The sequence below is a fragment of the Melospiza georgiana genome, chromosome 4, assembly GCF_028018845.1.
Source record: "Melospiza georgiana isolate bMelGeo1 chromosome 4, bMelGeo1.pri, whole genome shotgun sequence".
Classification (NCBI taxonomy): domain Eukaryota; kingdom Metazoa; phylum Chordata; class Aves; order Passeriformes; family Passerellidae; genus Melospiza; species Melospiza georgiana.
In genome coordinates, this window is record NC_080433.1 from 18,958,897 (window position 1) to 18,985,251 (window position 26,355).

The 26,355-nt window shown below is 43.1% G+C and overlaps 1 protein-coding gene across 2 annotated transcripts in view; it reads right to left on the reverse strand.

Moving 5' to 3' along the window:
• Positions 1-315: 315 nt before the first annotated feature.
• The window catches only part of CREB3L2 (cAMP responsive element binding protein 3 like 2), a 74,559-nt gene continuing 48,519 nt past the window's right edge, over positions 316-26,355 (reverse strand). The window contains exons 3-12 of one of the 2 annotated variants that reach the window (XM_058022683.1): positions 22,571-22,737; positions 20,923-21,010; positions 19,019-19,197; positions 18,212-18,358; positions 16,469-16,527; positions 15,291-15,359; positions 8,239-8,338; positions 7,227-7,353; positions 6,320-6,545; positions 316-5,525 (exon numbers count right to left, since the gene is read on the reverse strand). In XM_058022683.1, the coding sequence (XP_057878666.1) occupies positions 5,450-5,525; positions 6,320-6,545; positions 7,227-7,353; positions 8,239-8,338; positions 15,291-15,359; positions 16,469-16,527; positions 18,212-18,358; positions 19,019-19,197; positions 20,923-21,010; positions 22,571-22,737 (1,238 nt within the window). In that variant the 3' untranslated portion in view covers positions 316-5,449. Of the gene's footprint in view, positions 5,526-6,319; positions 6,546-7,226; positions 7,354-8,238; positions 8,339-15,290; positions 15,360-16,468; positions 16,528-18,211; positions 18,359-19,018; positions 19,201-20,922; positions 21,011-22,570; positions 22,738-26,355 lie in introns of both variants that reach the window. The other variant, XM_058022682.1, reaches the window with a different exon arrangement.

Sequence of the window (26,355 nt, forward strand, 5' to 3'; positions counted from 1 at the left end):
AGAAAGCAAGATGCCACTACATCAGCACCACTGATTGAAGTCTACTATGGTAAAGTCAGATATGAGCAGAGTTCTGTTTAACAAAATTCAGTACCTGCCTCTGCTTCTCCCTCTCTCTCTTCCACTCCCTGCATTACGGACTGCTAAGGCTCAGAAAGATTTTCACCTGCTGTTTAGAGGGTAAAGTGGGATATAACACAAAGGTCAGGTATGTATAAACAGGACTGCATAGCATTAAAGAGCAAGGGGAACAGGAGAGAACCTAAACCTAGCAAGGAACTAATGAAAAAGACTATCACTGCTGATTTAGGCTTTATGGAATCAAGAGCTAGAAGGCTTCCCTGTGATGCAAGGAGTTCCTTCACCTGCCTTTCCTTTCACCCTTTCTGTAAGACAGGTTTACAAATCCAGCTTTCCCATGTTCTGTTCTCACCTCTTTAGTTGCAGCTCTTGGAGGAAGAATCTGGAGATTGGTTGTACGGCAGATAAGAGACTACTGCTAATAAAGAATATCCAAACTCCATTCAGTATCAGATCCAAACAGCATCACAAATGAGTTTCCTGCATGATGAACTTTTTTCTATACAGAAATTTGATTCATATATATATATATATATATATACATATACACACACACCTTGGTAAAGCAGAAAAAGACCTGACATAAAAATGAGAAACCAAATTGCAATTTGCCTCTCAATCCTGGAGTCTCCAATGGATGCTGATCACCTAAGCAATGCAGTATTAATCAGGATTAACCTTCAACAAATTCTCTGAATGCTCAATGCCACTTTATTGGCCATGTGAAAGCTACAAGATGAACTGAATCCTTACATTTTCTTTGTAAAGACCCTACTTAACACATACATCAGTTCATACCCCTTTGCAACCCCCAAAGTTGCCAAACCATAATGCTAGAGGGTGCAAAGCAGCAACACATCATAGCACTACAGTGTTATGTAGGCTGGGACAACTTTAGTAGCTACAAAGTACTGACCTATCATTTCACCTTCAGAACACAAAATGTTCCCTTTTTAATTAGTGACTGGAGAAAGAAATATTTTAGTCACCAGGAGTATAAAAATACTCTGTATTCCTCTGTTCTGAGCTGCGTGGGTTTTGAACAATGGCCTCTTGGCATTAGCTAGAATCTAGAGCCCAAATACTCAGTGGAAATCCCTCCCAACGTAGCAATTAGCATCATTCACTCACTTGACCTACATTCTAAAAATGTCTAGACAGAATTCACCACTGATAGCTTGGAGGGATGGGAGTGGAGAGGTGGGTTGGTTTCTTTAGCAGGAATAAAAAAGTTTTTAGATTAATTTTTGGTCTATGTTAGAAGAATCAAGAACACATTAAGATACACTGCGACACAGAGAGATGTGGAGGAAGAGGTCCCCTGTCAGTATAAATCAGACCTGCAGCCTCCAAGAGCAGTGTGTGAACACCATGCTGGTTGTATCAGCTGGGATCTGGCCTAAGAACCTCAGCCTAATCCATCAGTCTGTGCTGCTGAAAAATACTGAGTGGTGCAGATGAAATGAAAGAAGTGCAGCAAAGAAATATAAATAGCCTGGGGGGAAAAGAACTGAACACTATCTACACCCCAGTAACAAGGTTAGAAACGTCACATGCCCTGTGATTCAGACTTTTAAAATATACATATATATAAAATAATGCCCTATATTCCTTCATAGCTTATCTCCCTAGAAGCGAAGACCCAGCAGATCTAAACATGCTCTAAAGCTACAGGCCAAAAGGTAAGTTTACTACTGTGTATAAAATTGTGCTGGTGAGCAACTTAACCTTACAGCTGAGGACTCTTTATCATTTAAGTCCTCTACTGGAAATGAAAATTATGTAGTACACAAGGCCTTGCTTACCCTGTCCAAACACAGACCTTTGATTCCACAGCACCAGGTAACTGATGAGCAGAAAAACCACACTGGCTGAAGGCTAAGGCCTCAAGTAATAGAGCTGAACTGACTAAAAGCACTTACTGGCATCCTCCCTGATATGCCTCACTACTCCTGTGCCCCTAACTCAGAGCACAGAAGCTGCCTCTCCACATGGGCTGCAGTGCATCAGCATTCCCATCCCTGCATGCTGAGGCTGGCAGGGCAATGGCACCTTGCCCTGCCTCTCCTGTCCCCTGCTAGGCACAGAACAGGGACACAAACCCCCTCTGGAGGTCGTGAGTCCTTGCCACACCACAGCCTCTGAGTAGGTGATGGCAGGGGATTCCTGGGCCCCTGGCAGAGAAACCTGTTCCATTAAGGCCCCTGAAGAAAAATGATCACAAAGATAGCACAGTGAAGCAAAGCTTTTCCTTATTCTAAACTAACATGTAATACAATAAATCCCCAAGCAATGTGTGTGCTAGGTCAAGAGATTCCCTAAAAAAGAGTACCTAAAAATAACTTAAAGGAGTACACAAATTAAGATTATAGTAATAGATTATCAAATACTTACAAGAAATCAGAATGGCCAAACTGGCTTGGATGGATTAGTACAGAGGCCTGACCTAGACCATGGCCAGTTTCAAATGCTCAGGATGAAAACACAATTGACTATCTTCCAACCAGATTTGAACCAGTATGCCCAAATTAAACTAAAAAAGGGCAAAGTTTTAATGGTGGCCAGTGCAGTAGGCTTCAGAGAGGAGGAGCTATTTTGGTTGTGCAAAACCATCTATCCTTTAAGAGCTGAGAAATAATTCCACTTAGGTTTTCACACAGAGGAGTCACTAGCTGTATCTGGAATGGGAGGTGATCCATTTAGCTGGCAACGGGCAGGAGCTCAGGCTGACACTGCAGACTGCAAGGCTGGAAAGTGGTGTTGGCTTCACACCCTGGGGCCTCTTGTGCAAAACATTCAACCACTTGGCTGCCCTCAAAGGCAGCAAACCAAGGGTGCTCTGGGAAAAAAAAATTAAGGAATTTTCTACACTATGACCTTGGCCACTTACGCTGACCAGTTGGGGTCAATCCCAATGTTCTCCTGTCATTTTGCTGACCTCAAGTGGCTGAGCAATGCAGCCACCCCTTGTGGCACTCACAAGTGACCACTGTCTTAAAACCATAAAAAAAAACAAAAAAACACACATACAAAAGTTGTTAATGGATACTGGAATGATGCAGAGAATGCAGCAGGATCACTGTGAAGGGAAACAGACTTTATGGTGGAGGCTGACCCATGCCAAGATGGGAACTTGCAAAGCAGACTACAACAGCATTTCTCCTCTCATTCTCACCTCAGGTAAAACAATAAGGCACTTGGGTAGAAGAATAGGGAATTAGCTAGAAGGGCAAATCTGCACACCAGAAGGAGCTCATGGAGTCAGGCACTTGTTTCACTGTCACTGATGTGAAACACCCTCTTAAAATGGCACAGGGAGGACTGATCCATAGTCCCCTTCAATCCACCAAATCCCTTCCATTCATTTCACTGGATTTTGAGTCAGGCCTGAGGGTGGGAAATAGGATGCTGAAGGAAGAAAGTCTAAGGAGAATGAAGAACAAGGAAGGAGCTGGTGTGACAGCTGCTGTAATAAAATACAAATTCAATATTTTATAAAATAGAATAGTTGCAAGAAATATCTACTGTACATAGTAAAAAATTATTTGTAAGGCTAGGTTAGTTTTTCCCTTATTTATCATTAGGAAAAAAAATAAAAGAATAAAGAGCTTCAAATTACTTTTTTTTTTTAATTGACTTCTTCTGGTAAACTGTTAAGTAGCTCTGCTAGCCTGCTGAATTAGGGATTTTCACATTAGATCCATCCTCAATGGAGCATGAGTGCCCTTCTGCAGGAACCAGATAAAACCCTGCACAAATTCTGGACTGAGTTCAACGATGCCCCTGCAAGGACAAACTGCAAGAAGCACAGCTCAGGCAAAGGCATGACCAGGGTACTGAGAGAGAGACAGAGAGGGCACTTGAAGAACATCATAGGACAAGAAGGAACAAAGCACAGAGAAGAGGGCTGGACCAGGATCAGACCTGAATGCTGCTCTTGGCTTTTTCCTGAGCTTGGGTCAGTCACTTTACCCCCTCATGTGCTCATCTCATTCCTCTTTTGACAGGTCTCCTGCCCATGTAATCAGCTCCTCAGATCAGAGGCTGCCTTGGCAAACAACACTTAATACAGGATCCACCACCTCTAGGTGTGAACTGGCCTATCTGTACCCAAAGCAGTTGGTCTCAGACCACACCTCTGGAAAAGCAGGTAAGAGGAAAACAAGACACCTGGCTTTATTTTAGGGCAATTCAAGCTTAAGGGGAGGAAATGGGCATTCAGTGATGTTTGTCCAATTTCAGGGTCTGCTCAGATCACTTGAAGGGTTAGCAAAGCTCAGTTCTCTTCATTGCAACTACCTGAACAGAATGTTTCAAAGCTAATAAATACTATTTACAACAGTAACAGGAAGATGGCAAGGAAAGGAAAACACAAGACAATCTGAGATGGGGTCTACAGAAGAATTTTCATCAACCAGCTAGAAGCCAATAAATTAAATCCATACACTCCTCTCAGGAGGCACTTCTGGTTTAAGCCTTACATTGATTTAGTTTGTTGGGAAGGAACTGACTTAAGATAAATAGATTAGCCTTCAGCAGACTAAAGGGCATCCATCTAAACTATTGCATAAATGTAACAAAACCTGCTTTCTAAACAGATTTAGTTAAACTAGTGTAATTCTCCCACACAGTGTGTGGTAAGACAGTGACTAATCTTTGCTTAATTTCTCAAGGGTGGAAGCAGGGAAGCCCACCAGGACTGCATTCAATTCACAGAGAAGCCTATCCTGCTAAGTGATGAAGAGACTGCAGGGAAGAGGGGAAAGAGCATGGGGAGGACAATCCAGCAGCATCATGGACCAGCCCTCTCCTGCCTGTGCTGTGAGCTCAGCAGTGTCAGGGCCCTTTCTTGTCCCCTCAGCAGCAGGCTGCACATATGCTTCTCTATCCCCCAAAAGGCTCCAGGGCTGCAGACCTGCAGGCACAGAGCTGTGGTGAGACTCTAAGCACCATCATGCTGCATCTCCTCTCTCTCTCCATTACCTTCTCCCAAGAAAACCATCATCCACATGCTCCCATTGGGTTTGCACAATTCACCCTTCTCCAGAATGTCTTTGTGCTCAGATCAGGCTGTGTGCATGCACAGTCACTGGCACACTGCTGGCATCATCTGCCATCATAATTCAGTGCTGCCCTTGCAGTGTTAGACAGGAAAGGGACAAAAGCAGAGACAGGGACTGTGTGCCACATGAGGAAGGGAGTTACAGAGACAAGAGATCCCATCTGTAGTCACAGCCCCATCAGTCAATGCAGAAGTTGAACTCCCTCTCTTTTGTACTTTGGTTCACTGAGGATGACAAGTCAGGGGAACTTTGGTTGAAAATATGTGGGAAGGAGGGAAGTCAAGAAAAAAGGCCTTTTTTTATTTTTAAGAGGTGGCATTGACTCTTCTGTCTATTTCAATTATCTTCAGTGTTTCATTTCCTTCTAGTTCCGAGTTGACTCTGTAGGGAACAAAAAACCAAAGGTTAATGCTAACAGTAAGTTTTAAAGTACATATCCTGCTTGATTTTGCTAATGCTAAAGATCCATTCAGTATTTACCAGCAAGGTATTGGTCAGTTAGCTGGGTCTGGTAACATACTGAATTAACCTAAAGTAGTCATCTCTTTGGCTCTAGGCAAGCAAAGGTGCAGCAGATGAAAGCATATGCTAAAAATAAAAAGCAAACATTTATGCTAAAAATAAAAAGCAAACAAAAAAAATCCCTTACATTTATGCTGAAAGTGAGGGAATTCAGTGTGAGAACTTAAGTAGTCAGATAATTGTACATGTCTGTCTCCTGAGACTGAGTCCTGCAAACTTGCAGCAGTAATGCTTCAGTAAAATCACTGCTGTGAGAAACTCCAGCTCTTCATGCCCTAACCTCATTGAAATTCCAGTGAATCACAACCTCACACTTCCATACAACTGCCAAAAGCTTATTCCTTTGGGAAGCACACAAGTAAGTGCTTTAAAGAAGGGAGTAGGCCCAACTAACAGGCTTACAGGGGTTAGGTTTCTGGCAGAAGTACTGAATTTGGTAGATGTATTACTACAATTCTCTTGCAACCACTTCGCCAGAGCAACAGTGACTTTGCCTATAGGCTCTCCAGATAAAAGCCAAACTCCTCCTTCATGCTTCATGGTGCCCAGCACATGAAGTGTTAGTACTAGCCTAACCTCTGTCCTTCAGGCATGAACAAGAGTGACACATGACAAAGAACATCCACATGAAAAGCAGCCTACCCTGCACTCACCTGTGCTGCTGCAGGCCCAGCAGCACTGATTTCTCTAGCCTGGTCTCGTTGGCTATTGTGAACTGCATGATTTCATCCTGCTGTGTCCCTGGCACAGCCTCCAGGGACAGTGCTGTGAACTTGGAGCTGTCTGTTTGTCGGTCACTGCGATCTGCGAAGGAGATCGCGCTGGATGGCTCCTCCAGCTGTTGAGGCTCTTCATAAATTAGGAGGCTCCTTGACCTCACTGCATACAAAGAGAGAAGGCAAAATGAGATGAGCAACACACAGCTCAGAGAACAACCCTGGCCATTTCAGGAAATGGAAACTGTTAGGGCAGAGCCAAAGCTGCAAAGGCCTTTTCTTTTCATAGTGATTAAGTGGGGCAATTTGAGAGCTGAAGAAAGAAACCACAGGAATGGTCTAGGTAGGGATCAAAAAGCCCTAAATTATTCAAAAAACAAGGATAAAATTAAATAATAACTTTGATAATATATTGTTTCATTATGGTTATGTAATACTAACAGTTCTCCATTCAGTCCTTGGACTCTTTGGTGACACTGGCAAAGAAAACAGCCACTGAAATAATTTGTGCATTTTAACATTATGAACATCTGCTACCAAGGAGAAACCCTGCTACCCTTCACAGACCACTAACTTTAGTTCTGCAAACAGAGACAAAAAAGTCTTTAAACAGAAGTACCAAGCAGGCTAGTGGGGAAAAAGTTTTGCTCATTTTTATGAAGTCTGCTGCCATCAGCATCAGACAAGCTATCCTTCTTAGAAAAACAGAGGTATACATTAAAAAATGGCCATTTAAGGAGCAGAAATACAAGAGGTGCTTGAGAAGGGGGTTGGGAATGGGTGTGGAAAACAAGTGCTTAAATACAACCAAGGAAAGAGAAAGACTGGAATAGCTGTCACTTACCAATGGAATCTGTGTAGGACTCTGGTGAGGAATGCTGCCTGGGCAACACCATCTTTGTAGCAGAAGGATATGGCCCATAGCTCTGAGAGAAGCTGCCAAAAACTACTGCAAAGCACAGCACCACCATCTGGCAAAGGGAGGAGGCAGGAGAGGTGAGTGCACCTGAGATCTGACACTATCAAAACAAACCATGTGGGGCCATCCTCACCTCTGCACACCTAGCAAAGGCACCTACACAATGACAATTCAGTGCTTCAAAGGGCATATCTCAATGCTGGGGCTGGTTTTCAATGTCTGCACCATTCTGACCAGTTGCCTTTTTTACTCACTAAGCTGAAATGCAGATAAAGCTGCCATGTGTGCTTTACAGGCACTTCTGAGGATTTCCAAAGTTATTTCTGCTGCTGGCCCCAGTTTTGCTTCCAAGTGACAGTGAGGCTAGACTGGGAGAACAGCTCATGCCTTGTAAATTATTTCCATCAATTTACAGCACTTTTGGTATAAAGGGAACTTGATAGCTGAGTGTAAGGAGGGAAAAGCAAATGTTTCATTCTACTCGTTTTCTTATCTTGACTACTACTACTGAAATAGGATAGAGGTAGATTTACAGCCTCAGTCATATTTTGATTTGGTTGAGCAAGTTTATTTTTATTAGTATCAAAAGTACGAGCCTCAAAGGTCACCCTCGTTTTCATTTTACAACCCTAGACACCATTTACACCTTATAATACTGCAGGAAATAATAAAGTGGGACCCTTGGAAGAGCATTGCTCCTTCTTTCATCACTGCAGCACCCAACCAAAACCACAGGCCCAGTCTCCTCCAGAACTCAGTACCTTCCCACAACCATTAATCTTCATCAATCACAAGTCTCACCTCCCTCAAAATTGTTAAATCATGATAAGGAGTTCCCTAAGCTGCAAATTTGCCATGGGGAGGCTTTGCAGAACAAGAGATGTGCCTTGAAAGAGATGCTCCTTCCCTCAGAATCCCCAGCCTTAGGAATACTCACCATAAGACAGGTCCCTGTTTGTGTGCTAGCTGCCTTACACGAGCGGGACACTTTGCCAGCAACCACGGCTTGGAGTCTCTGCAGCTGCTGCAGAAGAGTTCTGGAGGGCAAAGACAACAAACAAGCATCACACACACTGACCTGCTTGCTGGTTAAATAGATTTTTGTTCCAAATTCCACACATGGAAATAACACAGCATTTAGGATAAGGTAGAGATGGTTAAAGTCTTCTCCTTAAAATTACTAGCAAGGAATGTTTTTAATTTTACAAAGTTTTTACATGTATTAGCACTGAAAAGTTCAAGATTTTTTGCTTTTCCCTCAGCTTATGTCCCTGATCAATTACTTCTTTAGTACTTTCAGTAAGTTCTTATAAATAAAAATTGTATTTTCAGTGTTTCTATACAAAATGGCACATTAACAACTGAAACTGCTCTGCATGCAAGTGACCAGTTGCACATATAATGTCATGAATTCAGCTGGAGTTTTGCCGTTATTTTTAAAGGTGCAAAATCGAGTTTATAACTGCTCAGTCAATTTTCAAACTGCTCTAGTTGATAATCCAGTTGAAATCCAAAATTTCAACTGCTCTAGTTGATAATCCAGTTGGTTATCAAAACCCCCTTTTCCCAAAATCTTGCTATTTAGTTGTTTAGAACACATGCTGGCTGACTTTTAAAGAGAAGAACTTAAAACCAGACATAGGCACAGACTTATGACATTCATTTATTAAATAAAACACTTTAATGCTATTTGTTAAATCCTGCAGAGTTGACAAAAATTGCAGATGCTTCAGGTGGCTCCTCTGATTGTGTCTTTCAGAGGTCCCAGCGACAATGACAATCCTCTTGGGGCTGGATTCAACAGTCCCAGACCAGAAAGGCCTTTCTCACTATTTTTTGGGGTTTTTGTACTTTTTCTGCTGAAGCATCAATTTCTACAGTCAGAACACAGTAATTTAAATGGGAAATGATCTCAAAGTATGATTGGTACAGGATTTTCCAATAAGTCTCTTTAACAATCTATCAGCAACCCAAATGCCTGTCCTCAACACAAATACAGCACAATTTTGTATCAAGATGCTACATTTTCTATTTGCTCCCAAGTTTACTTTTCACTTCTCCTGTAAGTTTCACAATCTAATGTGGAGGATACCCCACAGAAACTCCAGACAGTTTTGGAGGCTGTTACGTCAAAAGCTAAAGCAAGAGGCAAGGTCAGGATGTCAGAGAAAATAGAAGGAGTATTTTAAGACCAAACTGGCTAAAAGCTAATTGTAGGACAGACCCAGAGGTGCCTTCACAGCTCAATATACACTGGTCTGCCTATTTTCATAGATTTTTTTAATCATCAATGCTCACTGCTAATTAGGGTTTAATGAATTCAAGGACTTCAGGAATACATTCTGAAACGAGCACAAGGCATTCTCACAGCACAGATTTATCTGGGCCAGCAGATCCTTCTCCCCTTGTTAAGAAAGGATATCTTGAATGCTCTTGAGAGCATGGCTTACTCTGCAACTCAGTATTTAAAAAAGAGAGCAATATGCCCAATGCAATCCTTTATTCAGTAAAACAGAGACCACAGGCAAATGAAGAGATACAAACAGTGTCCACCACCTAAATGAGACCATCCCTAATTCCCTGCTCCCTCTGGCATCTCTCCCCAGTTCCTCCTGCCATCCACTGCATGGCACAGACCTGTGCACATCATTTCCTGGCACAGAACACCTTTCCTGCAGTATTCCCACCTCGTGCCACCAGCTGGGTTAGACAGCAACGACCTTCCAACCCTCAACTTTCTGTGCTATTTTGGAAGACTAAATCTTTCCCCAATTTCAGGCCTGACTCACTGGAGGAAGGAGCTCTCCTCCTCCTCAGCTTGGGGGCTGGCAGCAGCAGCCTTGAAATGCTGATCGTTCCTGCCACTTTTTGTGGAGGCGTCAGTGAGAAAACAGCTAATGGCTGGTGAGGAAATCAACAGAGAAGAGGCAATTCTCCTCAGTTTGTTCATCTCTGCCTTTTCATGCTCAATTTAAAAAACCTGTTGGGCAGAGTGGGCCCAGAGAGCTGATTACAAAACAGCCTCTTTGGAAAGTGTAATTAGGCAGGTATTCTGAGGTCTTCTACAGACAGAGGAAGATTCATCCTCCACCTTATTTACCAAATTCCTCCACATAAAATGTCTTTCTTCCCCCAGTCACTTATCTGTTTGAGCAGAGCTACTGTTTCCTTCTCTACAGACAAGGACTCAGTGTTTGGAGCTGACAGGATACAGGTGCACTTGCAAACTGTGAGCAAGAACCGAGGCAAGAACAAGAAACAAGTTTGATCAGAGATGACATCAGTTTATCCAGCCACTGCCAAAATGAGACACTCCTTGGTGCATTTATTCTCTGTTTGAACCTGGAATGGTGGAAAACTGGATTCTGAGGTCAAAAGGAGATTTTGATGCAAAAGCTTGTGACTGGACAGCTGCAAGGGTGATCTGGACCAGGAGAGGCAAAAGGAGCAGATCTCTGATGCTCCCTCTAAATACCAGCAGAAAGGCCACAAATGCTTTTAGTGGAATACACTGCCTATGGCTAAGTCCTAACAGGAGAAAATGCAATGCCAAGACAGCATGCTAAGGGGGTTTGCACCCACAGGGATTATTTTCACTGTGTCTGACACGTTTCCCAGGGATATTCAATTAGAGGGTCAATTCTGTAGGAGGTGTGAGTGAGCTTTCACACTTTTCCCTGCCAATGGAAGCACCTCAGAGGAAAGCTGTAAAGTGCCTGAAGACTCCTGCACTTCCTTCCACATGCTGCCAGCAAACTCAGTCTGCCAGTGATGTCTTAGTTTTGGTTCATATTCACAAATATTCATCTTCAGAAAAGGCCTTTTTACTACCAAAGTATGGAGCAAATTAAGCCTTCCCTTCTGCTTCCAGTGATACTTTAATTAAGGAGAGAAAACCTGTCACTACAGAACCACCTGGGAGACTTCCTCAAGTCAGCATTTCTCTTTAAAATCCAACATTGATGCAAACAAACAAAAAAACAACAAATGACATCTTCTAGGGGACACCAAACACTTTATCCTAATCAAAACTTTTTAGAGGATTATTCCTATTGTGTGAGGAACAAAACCCAACTCTGATAAGGAGAGAGAAAAATATTCTGTCTTTTAATTCTACAGAGATTTCTTCTCTGCCTGTCCCATTTGTAGCAAAGGGGACAAATTCCAAAGTAAAGTTTTAACTAAAAGACCACTTAAATCCACAATCTTCCCTCATTTGAATTACAAAGAAAATCTCCACTAATTTTTTCATAAAAGCTGTTTCAGCATAAAAACCTAGTAAGTAAGTAAGTAAGGAGTTACTGCAGGGCTGCCAAGCTATTGTAAGGATGGCCTGAAGTAGGATGCAAGATATCTCATTGCAACTTCAACCTATATCCTTTACTCCTTGAAAACAATTTGCTAAAATGACTTTATCGGTCTCAAATGAATAAACAACTGATCAAATCAGTGAAGTCTGGCAGCTTTGGTGCTGATAAGCCTTTGGTGGATCAGGCTGATGTGCAACTTGATCTTTAGGTGACTGGGAATTGAAGAAATGGAAGAATATCCTATTTTTATTTACAAGGCATTGCCTTTAAGGTGCTTGTTAGTGCAGACCAGCACAGCTGGCTGCTGTTACTCCATGGGAGCAACTCTGGCATCCACCTGCATTCATTGTCCATGTGTGACACTCTCATCCACACATGCACTGCATCCTATGTCTATCATTTCTCCAGGAAAAGAGATCATCAAGATACTTACAAATACAGAATCAACAAAAGTGAGAAGCAAAAGCAATTCTCAACACATGATACCCAGAACCAGATGTTTCAAAATTGTCTTTAAGCCCACACAGGCTCCCAGGTAGACAACACTGGTGGTCAGAGAATGTTTGCAATCCTCTGGATCACTGGCAGGTTCTGCCTTTGGTCTCAGTGCCAAAATGTGAGTGGGTCAAGCCTTCCTGGTGGCTGGGACAACTTAGTTCAATACCCAACACAGCTTCTTCTCACACCCTTTGCTTTCTGAGAGAGCTTAGATGCTACTCAAACCAATGGCTCACTTGTGGCAATAAGACAAAACAGGTAAGAATGGAATAATGTGCCTCCTTAGTTTTGAGAAAACTGCCTAGGAAGGAACTTGGATGGGTTTCTTTTAAGGGATTGAGTCACACAAATGAGGAGAGGTAACATATGCTACTGTTCTAATACTAAAGCTGACAAAAATGCTGCACTCACCCACTCAGAGTAATGAGAATTAAAAACTCTGGCATCTTGATCGCCAGCCTCCTGCCTTGTCTTTTAAGATGTGTGAATGCCAAGAGAGGCTCCTGGATACATTTTTTTTGACCACACCTGCACCTTTGACATTACATCTCTTCAAACCCAGATTTTCAGGCTAAGGCTGGCTTTCAAGGAAGAATCTTCTAATTTTTTTCATGTTACTGAGAGTAACGAAGGAAAACTTTTATCAGAAAAAAAAACCTCGTGTTTCCATGGTTTGGAGCCAGATTTTGAAATGCAAGCAGGGTCTCCCTTAAGTCTTAGGTATGTATCTATGCAAATGTTTTCTATATATAGATTAACATACTCTTAAAATCTGATTGCACATACTGAAAGGAAACTGCTGTTCAATAGTTGTATGTTTTGGAAATTGCTCTTCAGTTCCTCTCAATCCAGCTAGACTACACAAACATGATAGTGACTGACAGTAATACATGTTCATTAACTTCTAGGTAAGCAACTGTAGCCCAACTTTTCAACAAGGTAAAAATCCAACTTTGTCTACATCTACAGTTGAAAGCATCATTTTAACACATAATCCTTTTTTCCTGTTATCTTTCTTCCCCTCTTACAGTCTTTCACAATGGGAGAAGAGCTTTGATCTAATTTTAGATAATATGTTCAATAATGTCTTCATTTTTTACTGAAATGAATACTCAAAGTTACAGCTAAAGTCAACTAGGGGTCTGCTTTGGGCATATTAAATAAGATACATGTGTGCATAACTGAGCTAAGTACTTTGAGAAAAAAAGTCCTAAACATATAAAATTGGATATCTGACAAACCAAACTGACACTAAATAATTTTGACCACCACTGCTCCAAATAGATTCCTTAGATTCCTGACTGTATGTAGGAGATGAAAGTTCCAGCTATAGGATGCTGTGAAGACAAGTTCTGAAACATGTGAACAGTTTCTGGATGTCATGCCAAAGCTCTGTGTACCAATGAGAAAATGAGACATTTTGAATTCACTGTAGGATGTGGATAATGTACATTAAACCAGGGCCTGGAACCATTCTCTGCATGACACAGTTGCACAATTATACAGTAAAGAGGAAAAGTGGCCTTTTGGAGTTAAGGTGAAAAACTTTATAATATGATATGTTACAAAACTGAGGTTTGATGAAAGCAGGCACTTTAACAAATTTCTCAGCACTTCACACATAAGCCTTAGCAGATTTTAGACACAGTTGATATCTAAATAGCCAAAACAGCATTGCCATGAGTTACAAGAATTTCAGTGCAGAAGGATGAACATCTGCTTCTCTGCATGAGATTACAGATCAATATCAATGCTACTGCAGAGGGAAGGAAACAATGCAACTCATCCCACATGGGGAAAGCATGAAGGATTTAGAGATCATACCACTTGCCTAAAACTTTTTAGAGCATTCAGCATGAAAGAATTAAGATAATCAAATATTAGGTAAGATGCCAAAGGTCCTTTCTGAAAGGATGGACAACAAAACTTGAGTGAATCCTCAGTAGCTTAGAGATGAAAACAGCTGGCCAAATTTATTTTAACTGGGGAGAACAACAGCAGGTTGATAACATGTTATCCCCAAGGGGATAATCTATAGCTGCACATTTTCTTAAGAGAAGTTGGCTTCAGTACCTTCTGGGACAGATTCTGGGTGAGACATCCCTACTCCACACCTACAGAATAGCTGCTGGTTCTTTTATGTCAAACCCTGGAGGATGATATAAGAGGCACAGGAATGGCTTGGCTCTCCTCAAGCAAGCAGCAGATGTCTTTCTGCATGAGCAGTGTGTGGGAGACACTCTGCAACAAGCCACAGTGCTACAGGGTCTGGCTTCATGAAATTAGAGATTGGATCCAGAGATTAGAAACAACACATGCCACTCAATTAGCAATGCACTGGCTGCCAGATCAGCTCTAGGGCCGTTTTCCATGATCCTGGGTCTTATCTTCAAAATCCAGCTTCCCCCCACACATCAGTGTCACCATCATGCTCCTTGGTAATATTCAGGCACCACTGCAAATGCCTCTAACTGGGAAGTGCTGAGGGTGAGCTCATCTGGTACCTACTCACTGGAATTTGCCACAGAGCATAAGCCAGGATTGACACTGCACTCTCTCAGCTAACATCAAATTAAAAGCTTAGCTATTCAACATCTTCTGCCATGTGTCCTTTGAAAAAGCCACCATGGAGTCACCTCTTTTTTCAGAAATGAAGAAGCAAGAAGATGATTTCCTCCTCCAAATGAAGGAAATTCTGGGGTGTGAGATAGTTAGAAGGGTACACAGTAATTGCAATGACATCTAGTAGTGCATAAGGAAGTAATAATGACTCTTGAGTTTCAGCACTGTTAATTCTGGAAGTGTCATGTCTCAAATTAAGGCTTCCTGGCAAAATTTCACTAAATAAAGACAATTGGGAGAGCTGGACTGTAGGGGTTTTTTTGTTTTGTTTTGTACTGCTAATTACATTCCCTTGGGCAGTGGAGGAACTCAGAGAAGAGTGCTACAAGGTTTCTCAAGCACACCACAGGCTGGGGAGGCAGTTTAAGACATGACATCAAAACCTCCATGCTTTATATCCCTGCAGTCACAGTAACTGGCATTCCACATCTTTCTCTGACATGAACCCTATCAGACACAGCTATTGTTCCCATTTCAGTTGATCTCTTAACCTCCAGATTTTCACTTTTCATGGTGATATCCTGCTACCAAGCTTTGTTTGATGATATCCATACCTTACCTGTTAGTGTTCTCCAGGACTTCAACCTTCTTACGCAGCTCACTGTTTTCATTTGAGCAGGTCTCAACTCTGGTGACAGCACAATGAAAGAGAAATATTAAAACATCAGTTATTTGTTCAAGTGATTGTAAAACAAGCCAAACTTGCTTTCACTAAGAGCTCCATGATCTTGCCTGCATTTAAAGAAACAATTACACCAATGAACCTTAGTTGCAATATTTAATCACACTTCATTGCACGAAACACAAAGCAAAAGTTGCATTAGCTGTCTGGCAAATGCCATGCTTCTGAAATCAGAGCCTCAAATTTCAAGTTTATAAAGGCTAATAAGCCATGAGATTAAGGAGAGTGCTCAAGACTGTCCCAAGACACTACCCATTTCCAAACCACCCCTGAAATCCCCAAACTAAAGGACACTGTCATATAACATGTAAGAGGTTCAAGTAAAATATGTGACTCCTAAGAAAACAAACAGAACCATCCTGAATAGCTTCAAGAAGAAAAAAGGGAAAAGAAAATATCCTTGATATCTGGTATGCATGAGGTGGAATTTCAGAAGAGTAACTCTGAGGAAGCAAGACAGAGCTATAAAGAGACAAGAAAAAAATGGAAATTACATCAAGGATATCACCAAAGATGGTACAAGAGTTTTAACAGAACCATCTGGTGAATTGCATAAGAGTAATACTAGAATATTCATCTCCTGGAAGAAAGATAAATTTGGGATATAAATCACTAACTGGGGGTTTGGCTCCTGCTTGCTAAGGGAAGTCCATGGGTCACATGCTATTTTCCTTAGTCCTGCTTATTTTCCCAGGCAGTCCTGACTCACCCACTTCCTATTTCTGTTTTCATCTGCACTGGAATACAGAGCTCACTCACTCTGGATCCATCTTTCCCTGAACACTGCCTGTCCACTGGCCAACACAGTCTCCTGAGGTGAAGGCCAATGCAGCTGGGTCTCGCCTAATTTAAGGTGTGAAGTGTTTGCTGGCACATTAGCATGGTCCTGACCCCGAGAAGCAGCTGCCAGGAGCAGGGCCTTTTCTCAGTCACTGCCACGAGATGGCAGCTGGCACTCTGTGCATGGAACTGTCCCAGCAGCCACAGCTGGATCCCTCCCCAGTCCCACAGCTAGTGCTATTGGCCTGCTTCAAACAGGAAGGAGGCTGGCTTACTTTTTTTCCAGACTGTCCATGTATTCTTTCTTTTTTCTTCTACTTTCCTGGGCAGAGATCTAAGGAAAAAGGATGGAAAACACCAAATATTTGTACAGAAAACAAAAGCATCAGAGATGAATTAATAAACTGGTAAAAAGCCCCAGTGTTATTGGATTCCAGCATCTGTCTTGTTCTCATTTCTATTCCTGGCAAGCAAAGCACTGACTCGATCTATTTCCACATTCTGAAGCAAGGCTCCTCCTTTCAATCACACAAAAAAAGATCATCCCCTGCTAACCTTAAAAAAGAAATCAGATTCATCTGGAGAGAATATCCCAGGACAAATACCAAAAGATGATCCCAGCATGATGTCTTGCATCCAGGAGGGAAAAAAGCCCATGAATGTATTAGAAAGCAGCTTTGCAGACAAGGGCATGGGGTCCTGATGAACAAGTCAAACAACTGCCAGCAGTGTTCCCCTGCTGGAAAAGCAGCCAGCCAAATGTGGATCAAGGAGATTGCAGTTAGCAGGTCCAGAGGATGGGTTCTTGCCCCTCTGCTTGGTGGCTGCAAAACCCCAGCTGAGTAGAGCAGTGCAGCCCATGGCTCAGAAACAAATCCTCTGGATGTACAGAAGCAGGCCCAGGGTCAGGGCTCTGCTATATGAAGCATGCCACAGCACATGACATTTCAGGAAAGGAAGAAAAAGATGGGCTTGTTCAGATTGAAGAAGAGAAGGCCAAGGAGGGAATCTGATTTATTGCTGTTTTCAACTATCTCGTGCAGCAAAGATGATGTCAGAGCTCTCAGAGGCACACAGCAAATGGCAAGAGGCAACAAATACAAGCTGCAGCAAAGGAAATTCCCATCACACATTAGGGATTCTATTTATTTGTTTTTACCACAGGAGTGTCCTAATATGGGAACATGGTGCCCAGAGACACAGGGGACTCATCATCCTTTGCAGCAGTAAAATGTGACTGGACAAGACCATGAGCAACCTACTCTGAGCTGACCCTGCTTTCCAAGCCAGGCTTTGACCAAAGGACCTCCAGATTTCTCCTTAATATAAATGACTGATTCTATGTAAGTGGTGCATGAAATGCACAACATCACTTCTGAAAATTTTGAGAAAACACAGTACAAGACGAAATTTCAATTTAGTGTGCCCAAATTTACACCTCTATCTGCTAAAACCAGTAGCAGAATATAGTAACCATGAAATATGTGCTAAAATCCTCTAGAATAAGTGAGTTGGCCAGGTCTGAAAAAAATTGCATTCTTCCCTATCACTATAATCTTAATGGCAGAAGGAAAAAAACCCAAACTTGCAGGGAATTTGGCATCCTTGGTATCAACTTTACAAGTCACTGAATTCAGTGATCAGAAGACCAGTGCACTGAAATACAGTGTCATATTTTAAAACAGGAAACAGAAAAGAACACCTTCCTCATCATGCAAAGAATACAGAGCTCTTTGCCCACCAAAAGGGTAGGATTGTTCTGATTTTTAAATGGAGCCAAGCCACAGCAACTTGATACCCTGCCTGCTAAATACTCTATTGTTAACGGGGTCAGGTAAATACCTACACTGAGGCACACTCACACTGACAGACAATTTGATGGATGTGTTCAGGAACAAAGAAACGCATTTTGTTAAAAGACAACTTTCAGCATTCAACAGTACCACGGATCATTACTGCAGAATTTTCTAAAATGAAGGACAAGCAGGACCCAGCCAGCAAAGCTAACTAACATTTACCTTGTTTTTGATTTTCCTGCGGATTTTCTTTAGGACTTTCTCCTCTGCTTTTGTCAGGGGCAGTTTGGTAGGGATTGGGTAGCCCTCTGCTATCAGTGTCCTCTTCTCTTCCTCTGTCAGGATGAGGGGGCCAGTCCCCTGTAATTTCTTCAAGGGTCATAGAAATGAAATAAAATAAAACAGTAAGTGCACACAATCTTAGAAGAAAGGGTTGTTAGAGAGGAGAGGCAGCAGGTCTCCCACTCCAGACAGGATTATATCTGTTATACTAGAACAGCCTCCTGCAACTGGGAATGTGTGGAAGACCTTTCAGGTAACTTCCATTCTGAGTTCAAACCTTTGGGACAGGATTTCCTCAAAACAGTTGTTCTTGGCCCAGCTCTGAGGGCAACAGTATAACTGCCTTTGGCTCAAACAGGGATAGATACACATGAGAAACACTACTGAAATTCCCACCCTGAAGATCACCACCTGCTAATGACATGACAAGAGGACAGATGCACATCTACTAGAGACAGGTCAACCCAGCAGGGCTGGGCCCTAAGGCAAAACACAGTCCATGATGGGATAAACCTAATAACACTGGTGAACCTTGTCTCAACCTGGAGGAGAGGCACACACTGTTCCCTGTGGAACAGAACAGACCAGTGAGCAAGAATTACCGGATCTGCAGTTTTGACCAGAGATTAATTCATCGAAACAACAACAGAAAGTGAGGAAATCTCTGTCAAAACCAGTAATTTAAAAAGTGAAAAAAATAAAAAAGACACAAAGATAAACGGTGGAGGAGAGAGCAGCTCAACTCACGTGTGGTGCAGTCAGGAGAGGGGAGTTGGAGAGCATCGAGGCTGCGCGCGACGCGACCTTGGCCGTGGCCTGGAGCTGCACGGGGCTGGAGGGAGGCAGCGACCGCGCCGGGCTCTGCCCTCCCTCAGAGTCACTGCCGTGGCTGCTCGGAGGGGTGGGAGGCAAATGCAGGGGATCCACTGCTACAGGGCAACACAGACACAAAGCAACACAAGGGTTAAAGGTGTCCATTCAGACTGCCACCACCACACAGCTCCCAGGACTTGGAGTGTCTGCTGAAAAATGGATCAGGCAGAAGTGGCAACTTGGAAGAGGTTTGGAGCATGCAGGTCTCCAAAGAAGGAATGAAATGCAGCAGCTATCTTTAGGTTTGACAGACAAAACAGGGCTCTGTGCATATGCTCCAGTCACTTCTACCTACACTTCAGCTCCTTCTTCAAATGCTTTGAGGTTCATGTATAATGTAAAGCACAAGTTTCCCTGTTCCTGGGAAACCATATTAACAGAAGGGCTCTGAGCCAGCATACTTTCTCTCCAGAAACAATAGCATTTTCTAACTTTGCCATGGATTAAACAATCTGCCAGTATTTGCAAGGGAAGGGATCACATCCAAGGAGTTACATGATCAGGAAGGAGAGCAAGGCCTCCTAAGGACATGATCTGGCACAGCTGGGGAGTGACTGACAACCCAGTGACAGCAAAGGTTTCAGTGCACTGATGGAGCAGGAGCAGCACAGGCATCCACCACAGGAACCTCTCTCACAGTGTCTATCCAGGGCCCCAAGATAACCTCAGCTGCAGCCAAAAGAACCTGCTCTAGGATTGTCAGCCAAAGTGCTGCTTATGATCAAATGGGGCTGGACCAAGAGAAACAGGGCATGTCTCACCCACTCTTACTAAATGGACAATTTAGCAGATGCTCAAAACAGCCATAACGAAGTCACTCTTTCTCTGAGCTAAATTTACAGCAATTTAATTTTGAAGTAGGAAGATGCAGGGCTGATCTGCCACCTTCCACTTCCATTATGCTTTGTAAATTTGAGTTGAAAAGATCAAATGGGTGGTAAGGGAGGATGGAAGAAAAATAGTCAAAAAAAATTCTACAGTACTCTTTTTATCTCACTGCTCTTGCAGTTGCCAGAAGAAGAAACATATTTAAAAAACAGAAAGGCCCTTAATCCCACAAAGTGAGCAAACAAATTACACCTGGGTTGAGATATCCTTTTATCCACCTGCTGCATCATTTGCTTCTCTCCCTGGAGCAGTGCTACTTACTCACAGAAATTAATTCACTAACAGAATATCAAGTGTTTCTAACTGAAATGCAGTTATCTGCTCAGATCTCACACCAAATATTTGGCTCTTCCAAATTTTCACGGCTTTGTGTTTAGCTTTCAGGGTAGGGATCTTTGCTCCTCCTTTCACATTAGAGTGCAAGTACAAAGAGATAATGATTGTTCCTAAAACTAATATGCTACAAACAGATTCACCTAACTTTTGTTTTCATATAAACTCACATCCAGCTTTTGCATCAGAGGTTAACAGTGAAGTTTCTTATATCTTAACTAAGTCTCCTCAAATTGATTTCTTTTCTATCCTAAATAATCCTTACTTGAATAATTCAAGCTTCCTTCAGTACAACTATTGATATCCTACACAGAAAAAGGGATAATTTTCTTTGTGATGAAAAAGGGGGGGGGGGGAAAAAGAAAGAAAAAAACTTCACATAAAAGATCAGAGAGACTCTGGCTCTTCAATAGCCTGAGTTGAATCCCTATAAAATGTAGCTTCAGCCTAAAATCTGACATGGTGAACAAGAAATCCAAATATTTAATCAGGGTAAAGTACATTTATTGTACTTGCTGGACATCTAGCCCTACATTTTCATTTGGTATTTAACAGACCTTCCTTAGAAGAGAGGTTCAGGAACTGATCCACTTCATGGGGCTCCAATTTAATCTCTGGAAGAACTTTCTGGGTCAGTGGTTTCATCTAGAAAAGAGAAATTAACAGCATGAAAACCTGGAGCACACATCTTAGTCTTGATAGAAGGGTACAAGGATTACTTCTCCATAAATGGAGATGTTTCCTCTCCTCCTGCTCTGCCACAGGCAAAGCTTTAACTGTTTCACACAGTTTGCTAAACCAGGCTACAGAGAATATTGCCCTGACTACTCCCACTATGGCTTTTCTTACTGCTATATTTAGCTAAAATAAAAGATTACGCCTCAGAGATGACATTTCAGACTGAAAGCTAACATGTAACCCACTCCAATTACTTCTCTTAGCAACAGAGCTGCTGCTAGGATTTGCTGGACTGCAGGCTCTATTTGAGCAAGGACAGGAACAGCCCTGGGAGTCAGGGACAGCATCCTAAAGGCCATTGTCATCTGGGAGCAAGAACAAGGTCCAGTCACTGAGCACCATGTTTTGGGACCCAAGCTCCTTCCACAGTGCTGAGGAGCAGGTAAAGAGGCAGTCACTGCTGACTGAAGCTGGGAACACACGTGGCCTGCCCCACTGACCAGGCTGGGCACCAGGCTGCCAAGCTCTGCCCAGAGCCTGTCTGTGTGCTGCAGTGCCAGGCCTGAGGAGGCCAGGCTGCCACACCAGCAGGCTAACTGCAGCCAAAATCTCTCCGTAACCGGTGTAACCAATCCATGCAACAGCAGTGAGCCACCAGCAGGCCCCCATAGTCTGCAAATCACAGCATCCCAAGCTACAGCAGGACTGTGTCCTGGGAACAGCACATTCAAGCCAGGAGAAAATTATAGGAAACTTGTGCTTAGCTTTTTTCAGTTTCTCATAAAATAATTTCTGTTGCACCTATTTCTGATCCACATCCAAGTGGAAAAATTCATTTTCAGCATGTATCAACTGCCTCCAGCCTGGACTGACATTGCATGCTGGGGGCTGACAACAGCCATGCTTCTTCCTCTGCTGGCTGGGGAGCCTGGTGAGCCACCAGCTGCTGCAGTTCACTCTCCTTAACCCACCCACAGCCAAACTGAGCTCTTAAGAATGTCCACTGGCTGCTCCAGCTGTGGTGAGAAAAGCATCACAAAGCTCCTTGTGAGGCTGCTGGGTCCGGAAGTAGCAGCAGCCTGAAATGTCAAAACTTCACAAAAGTAACTTTGCAGGCAAACAGGGAAACTCTCCATCCAAACAAGGAGTCTTGTTCTGCTCAGGGGAAGGCACGGCAGCATTAAAGCAAGGTCTTATTAAAGACACTTAGCTTGTCACAGGCTTCATAGAGCAAGTGGGTTAGGCAGTTCAGGCACAACTGGTTCATTAGAAACTATTCAAATATTTGTAGAAACCCAGGAGCCCCAGGCTTTGGGGCTAGCATAGTTGTATATTCAAACATTAAGAGTTAAAGATGCAGACAACATGCTCTTCCAGCAATAGTGGGACGCCAGCAAACATTAAAATCCCTTAGAACAGACTGCAGTGTGCACCCTGAACTGCCAAGCTCTGGCACCAAGGAGCCCCCACTGGTAATAACAGCCTTAGGAGAAGCTAAGAGTACAGAGAGAGCAGAGTGTGCAGTACCAGGGCATCTGTGTGGAGCTCAGGCTGTTCCCCCTCCAGCGACGTGGCCGTGACGGTGAGACTGACTGAGGGAGCAAGGCCTGATGTCTCACACAGCCCTGGCTCTGTCTTTATTGCAGCTGGAGTAAACTCTGTAGCCAGACACCATTCCTCATTTTCCAGGTCACCTGCCAGGGAAGGAAATTGGACACCACATGTTTAGACCAGAAACAGAAAGACTACAAATGAAAATAATGTCACTCCTCTTCCAGAGAAGGGAAACAAACACAGAAGACATTTTAGTCTATCAACAAAACTCTGCCCTTACTATTCAGCTTTCGGTCAATGCAGACAACCATGCCATTTCAGGCTGTAACCTAATCCTAGCCCCAGGATACACAGAGGAGCAGCGAGGAAAGACACAGAGCACTAATCACTGTGCATTGCTGAAAGCTGCTAATGCGTAGCAGAACAAGACTAAACAAGCTCTGGGTAAAGCAGCCAGAGAGCCCTGTCCTAAACAGCCAAATGCCTGCTGACTCAGTTCTATTCCTCATTCTAGAGATAGCCTTTAGCCAGACTTCTGCTTCTTCTACTGCTTGAAGGCAGCAAATAGCTCAAATGGTGGGATTATACTCTTTAAAACAAAGTATTTGTCACACCCTTAACTTCATTTTTTTCCCCCCAAGGATTCCTTTAGTATGTGCAAAAGAGGATACAGGCTTTGATGATTTCACAGGAGCACCAGTGCCATGGTGATCAGGCTGATTCCCTCCACAGAGCCTCTGGGAAGTGACAGTTCAGGATGCATTTTTGATCTGGCAGCAATGAAAGGTGCATCACATGTCAGCAGAATTATCCCCTAACTCCACTTACTGAAAGCTCCCTAGTCAAGAGAAAGACATGCAACTCTTTTCTAGACAAAGCTGAAGGGTTTGCCCAGCATTGTCAAGAACTGGAAGAAGCCTGGCAGGGTAAGTTTAGCTCCCCATTTCCATTCACTGTTTTACTTGCTGAAAAAGGACATATTTTCCCAGATCTGTGTCACAGGCATCTTTTCATAAAAATCCTTTCCTTAGGATTTTTGCTCCTGAGAAGCTGAGAGGCCTCAGGAACAAAATGTAAACATTGATTATCTGCTGCTGTGGAATGCAACAGGTGCATCTGTGATTGGTCTCAGAGTTGTTTGTAATTAATGGCCAATCACAGCCCAGCTGGCTCAAGCTCTCTGTCCGAGCCACAAACCTTTATTATCATTTTTTTCTATTCTTAGCTTAGCTAGCCTTCTGATGAAACCTTTCCTTCTATTCTTTTAGTATAGTTTTAATGTAATATATATATAATCAAATAATAAATCAAGCCTTCTGAAACATGGAGTCAGATCCTCATCTCTTCCCTCATCCTGAGACCCCTGGGAACACCGTCACAGGTCTGAAGTATAATAGAGCACTACTTAGAAAGACTCGACCTTTGAAACAATTCCACAAGGCTCTTAACAACCCCCTTTAAAATACAAAATAATCAAATGCAATTTTGAAAATTGCAATTCTGCCTTAGAAAACTTCCTTTTCCCAACTGAAAGAGTTTAGTCTTTTCTCTTGCAGGAGAATATCCTATACCAGGGGCACTGCATCCCAGCTGCATGTGGCACAGCCCTCTGCCATGACTGAGCAGTGGTTGTGAGAGGCATATCCATTAAACAGAGCAGCTGGAATCTGAAAGCAAATATACACAAAAGGAAGAAGAGTGATGATCTTTCTTTCAAAGCTTTCTACTGCCTTCAAGCAGATTCTTTACTGCACATAAGAAATTAAAAGAGAGAGCAAAAACACACACTGTAGGGCTGGTAAAAGCAACAGAGCTCTAAATTAACTGGGTGCTGCACCAGCATCCTGGGAGGCAGCCACGGGGCTGTGGCTGTGCCACCAGCACTCTGCAAGGCTGCACAAAACCCTTCATTCACAGCTGAGTGTATGGAGCTGGTGAGATCTCAACAGAGCTCAGCTGCAAACAGGTAACAAAAACAAGAGTGGGCTTACAGCCTGTGTGTCCTTGCTATTAAGACCACACACACACACGCAGAGCACACAGGCACTGGGCAGAAGCGGGGTGCCTGGAGGAAGGGAGGAAAATGTGCATCTCCAGTGCTGGTAATTACTTTGTGGTGGGACCTAACCTCCACCACTGGCAAGGAAGGAGGTAATTTGAGTAAAGACACACCAAGGAATTAAAAATGAAAAATATGTATCCTGTAATCAGAAGCTCAAGAACAGCAAGGCCAGCACTCTGCCAGGTTAACTGCAAGGGCTAAACACCATATTTAAACTTCTGGAGAACATGCTCCCAAAGCTTCCTGGGAAATGCAAAAATAGAAGTATTTATGGGGAAAAAAATAGGTAGGCTTGCCTAAATATTAACTCAGGAGAGAGGACATTGCTCTTTTTCAACCCTCCCAGTCACAACACAAAAGCAGCAGCTCCCTCCCAGCTTGCTGTGTATGCACTGTTTAGGTATAACCTTTAAAGTGGTACCTGCCTGGAAATCCAGAATCCCTTGGCAAATGCAACTTCCAAATGCCTGTTTGGATAACTTGAGTCAAAACTGGCCCCACATCACCTTGGGCAGAGCCTCTCTCCGCTGCCTCTTGCCCCTCTGGGTCGAGGTACCCCTGGGGCAGCACCATTGTGAAGGCTATGGAGAAATTAGAGCTATTAATGAAGCCAGTAATTAGCCCTTATTTTTCTTAAATTTGTATCATCATGAAAGTAGAAGGGCAATCCAGCCATGGGTGACCAGCACAACAGGGCACGTCCTCTAAGGCTGCACTTTATGATGTTTATCACCTCTAATCCCCTGACTCATCATAAATATTCAGCTGCTCTAAGACACCAAGATATACTGGCCTTTGGCTGGTCACTTCACTCCTCTGGAATCCCTCATTTTACTCCTCTGGAAGCCAACTCTGCTGATTAACCTGACATCCCTGCCATCACCACTTAGATCTGCATAAACTGCTCAGAGTTATTGCAGGCTTTAAGCCAGTCTAACCAGTCTGCAGGGTTACAGAGGTTTCCAGGACAGCAACACGCTGCGCTTTGCACTGAGATCATTCTCAACAACTGCATCTGGCACTTCTCTGACAATGCATGGTGACAGCTGTCATTCCAGATGAACAATCCTGAAAGGAAGGGATGGGGGACTGCTCAAATCTCACCTTGATACTCTCCTAAATCTCACCTTGATACTCTCCTCCCCCCCCATCCTCTCTTCCAAGTTTCGAAGTTACACATTCCCTACCTGGATCAGGGAGTGTTGTGCTACAAGTAACTTTGTTTTGACACATTCTAGCTTCTGAAGTCACCAACAACCCTTCTCTGCTCCAAGGGATTTATTTCCCACTCTCCTTTCTCCTCTTCCTGAGAATAACAGGTTGAAATTATCTGAAAATCGTTCTTAGTTTACGCTTATAATAGTTCCCTAGCATCTTAGTTTACTCTGCCAAGCACTGCACTAGCAGTGGCAACCCTTCTCCCAAAGCCCTTGAGAATGTAACACAAAATGAGAAAAACTTAGGCAAAGAGGGGAAATGGAGCAGGCTAATAGATGGGTGGTCATGCAGAGAGGTATGGCACACCCTCCAAGATAAGAGTATTTCAGAGAATCACAAGAGAGGTTTCACAGAATAATGAGAATAAGAAAGAAGGTGCATGTGAAATACTGGAATGAAAAGGACAACAGGAGCTGGCTCAAGAGACCCACTGGAGTAAAAGGTGTCTTCTCCAAACCAAATCAAGCAAGATGTGCTG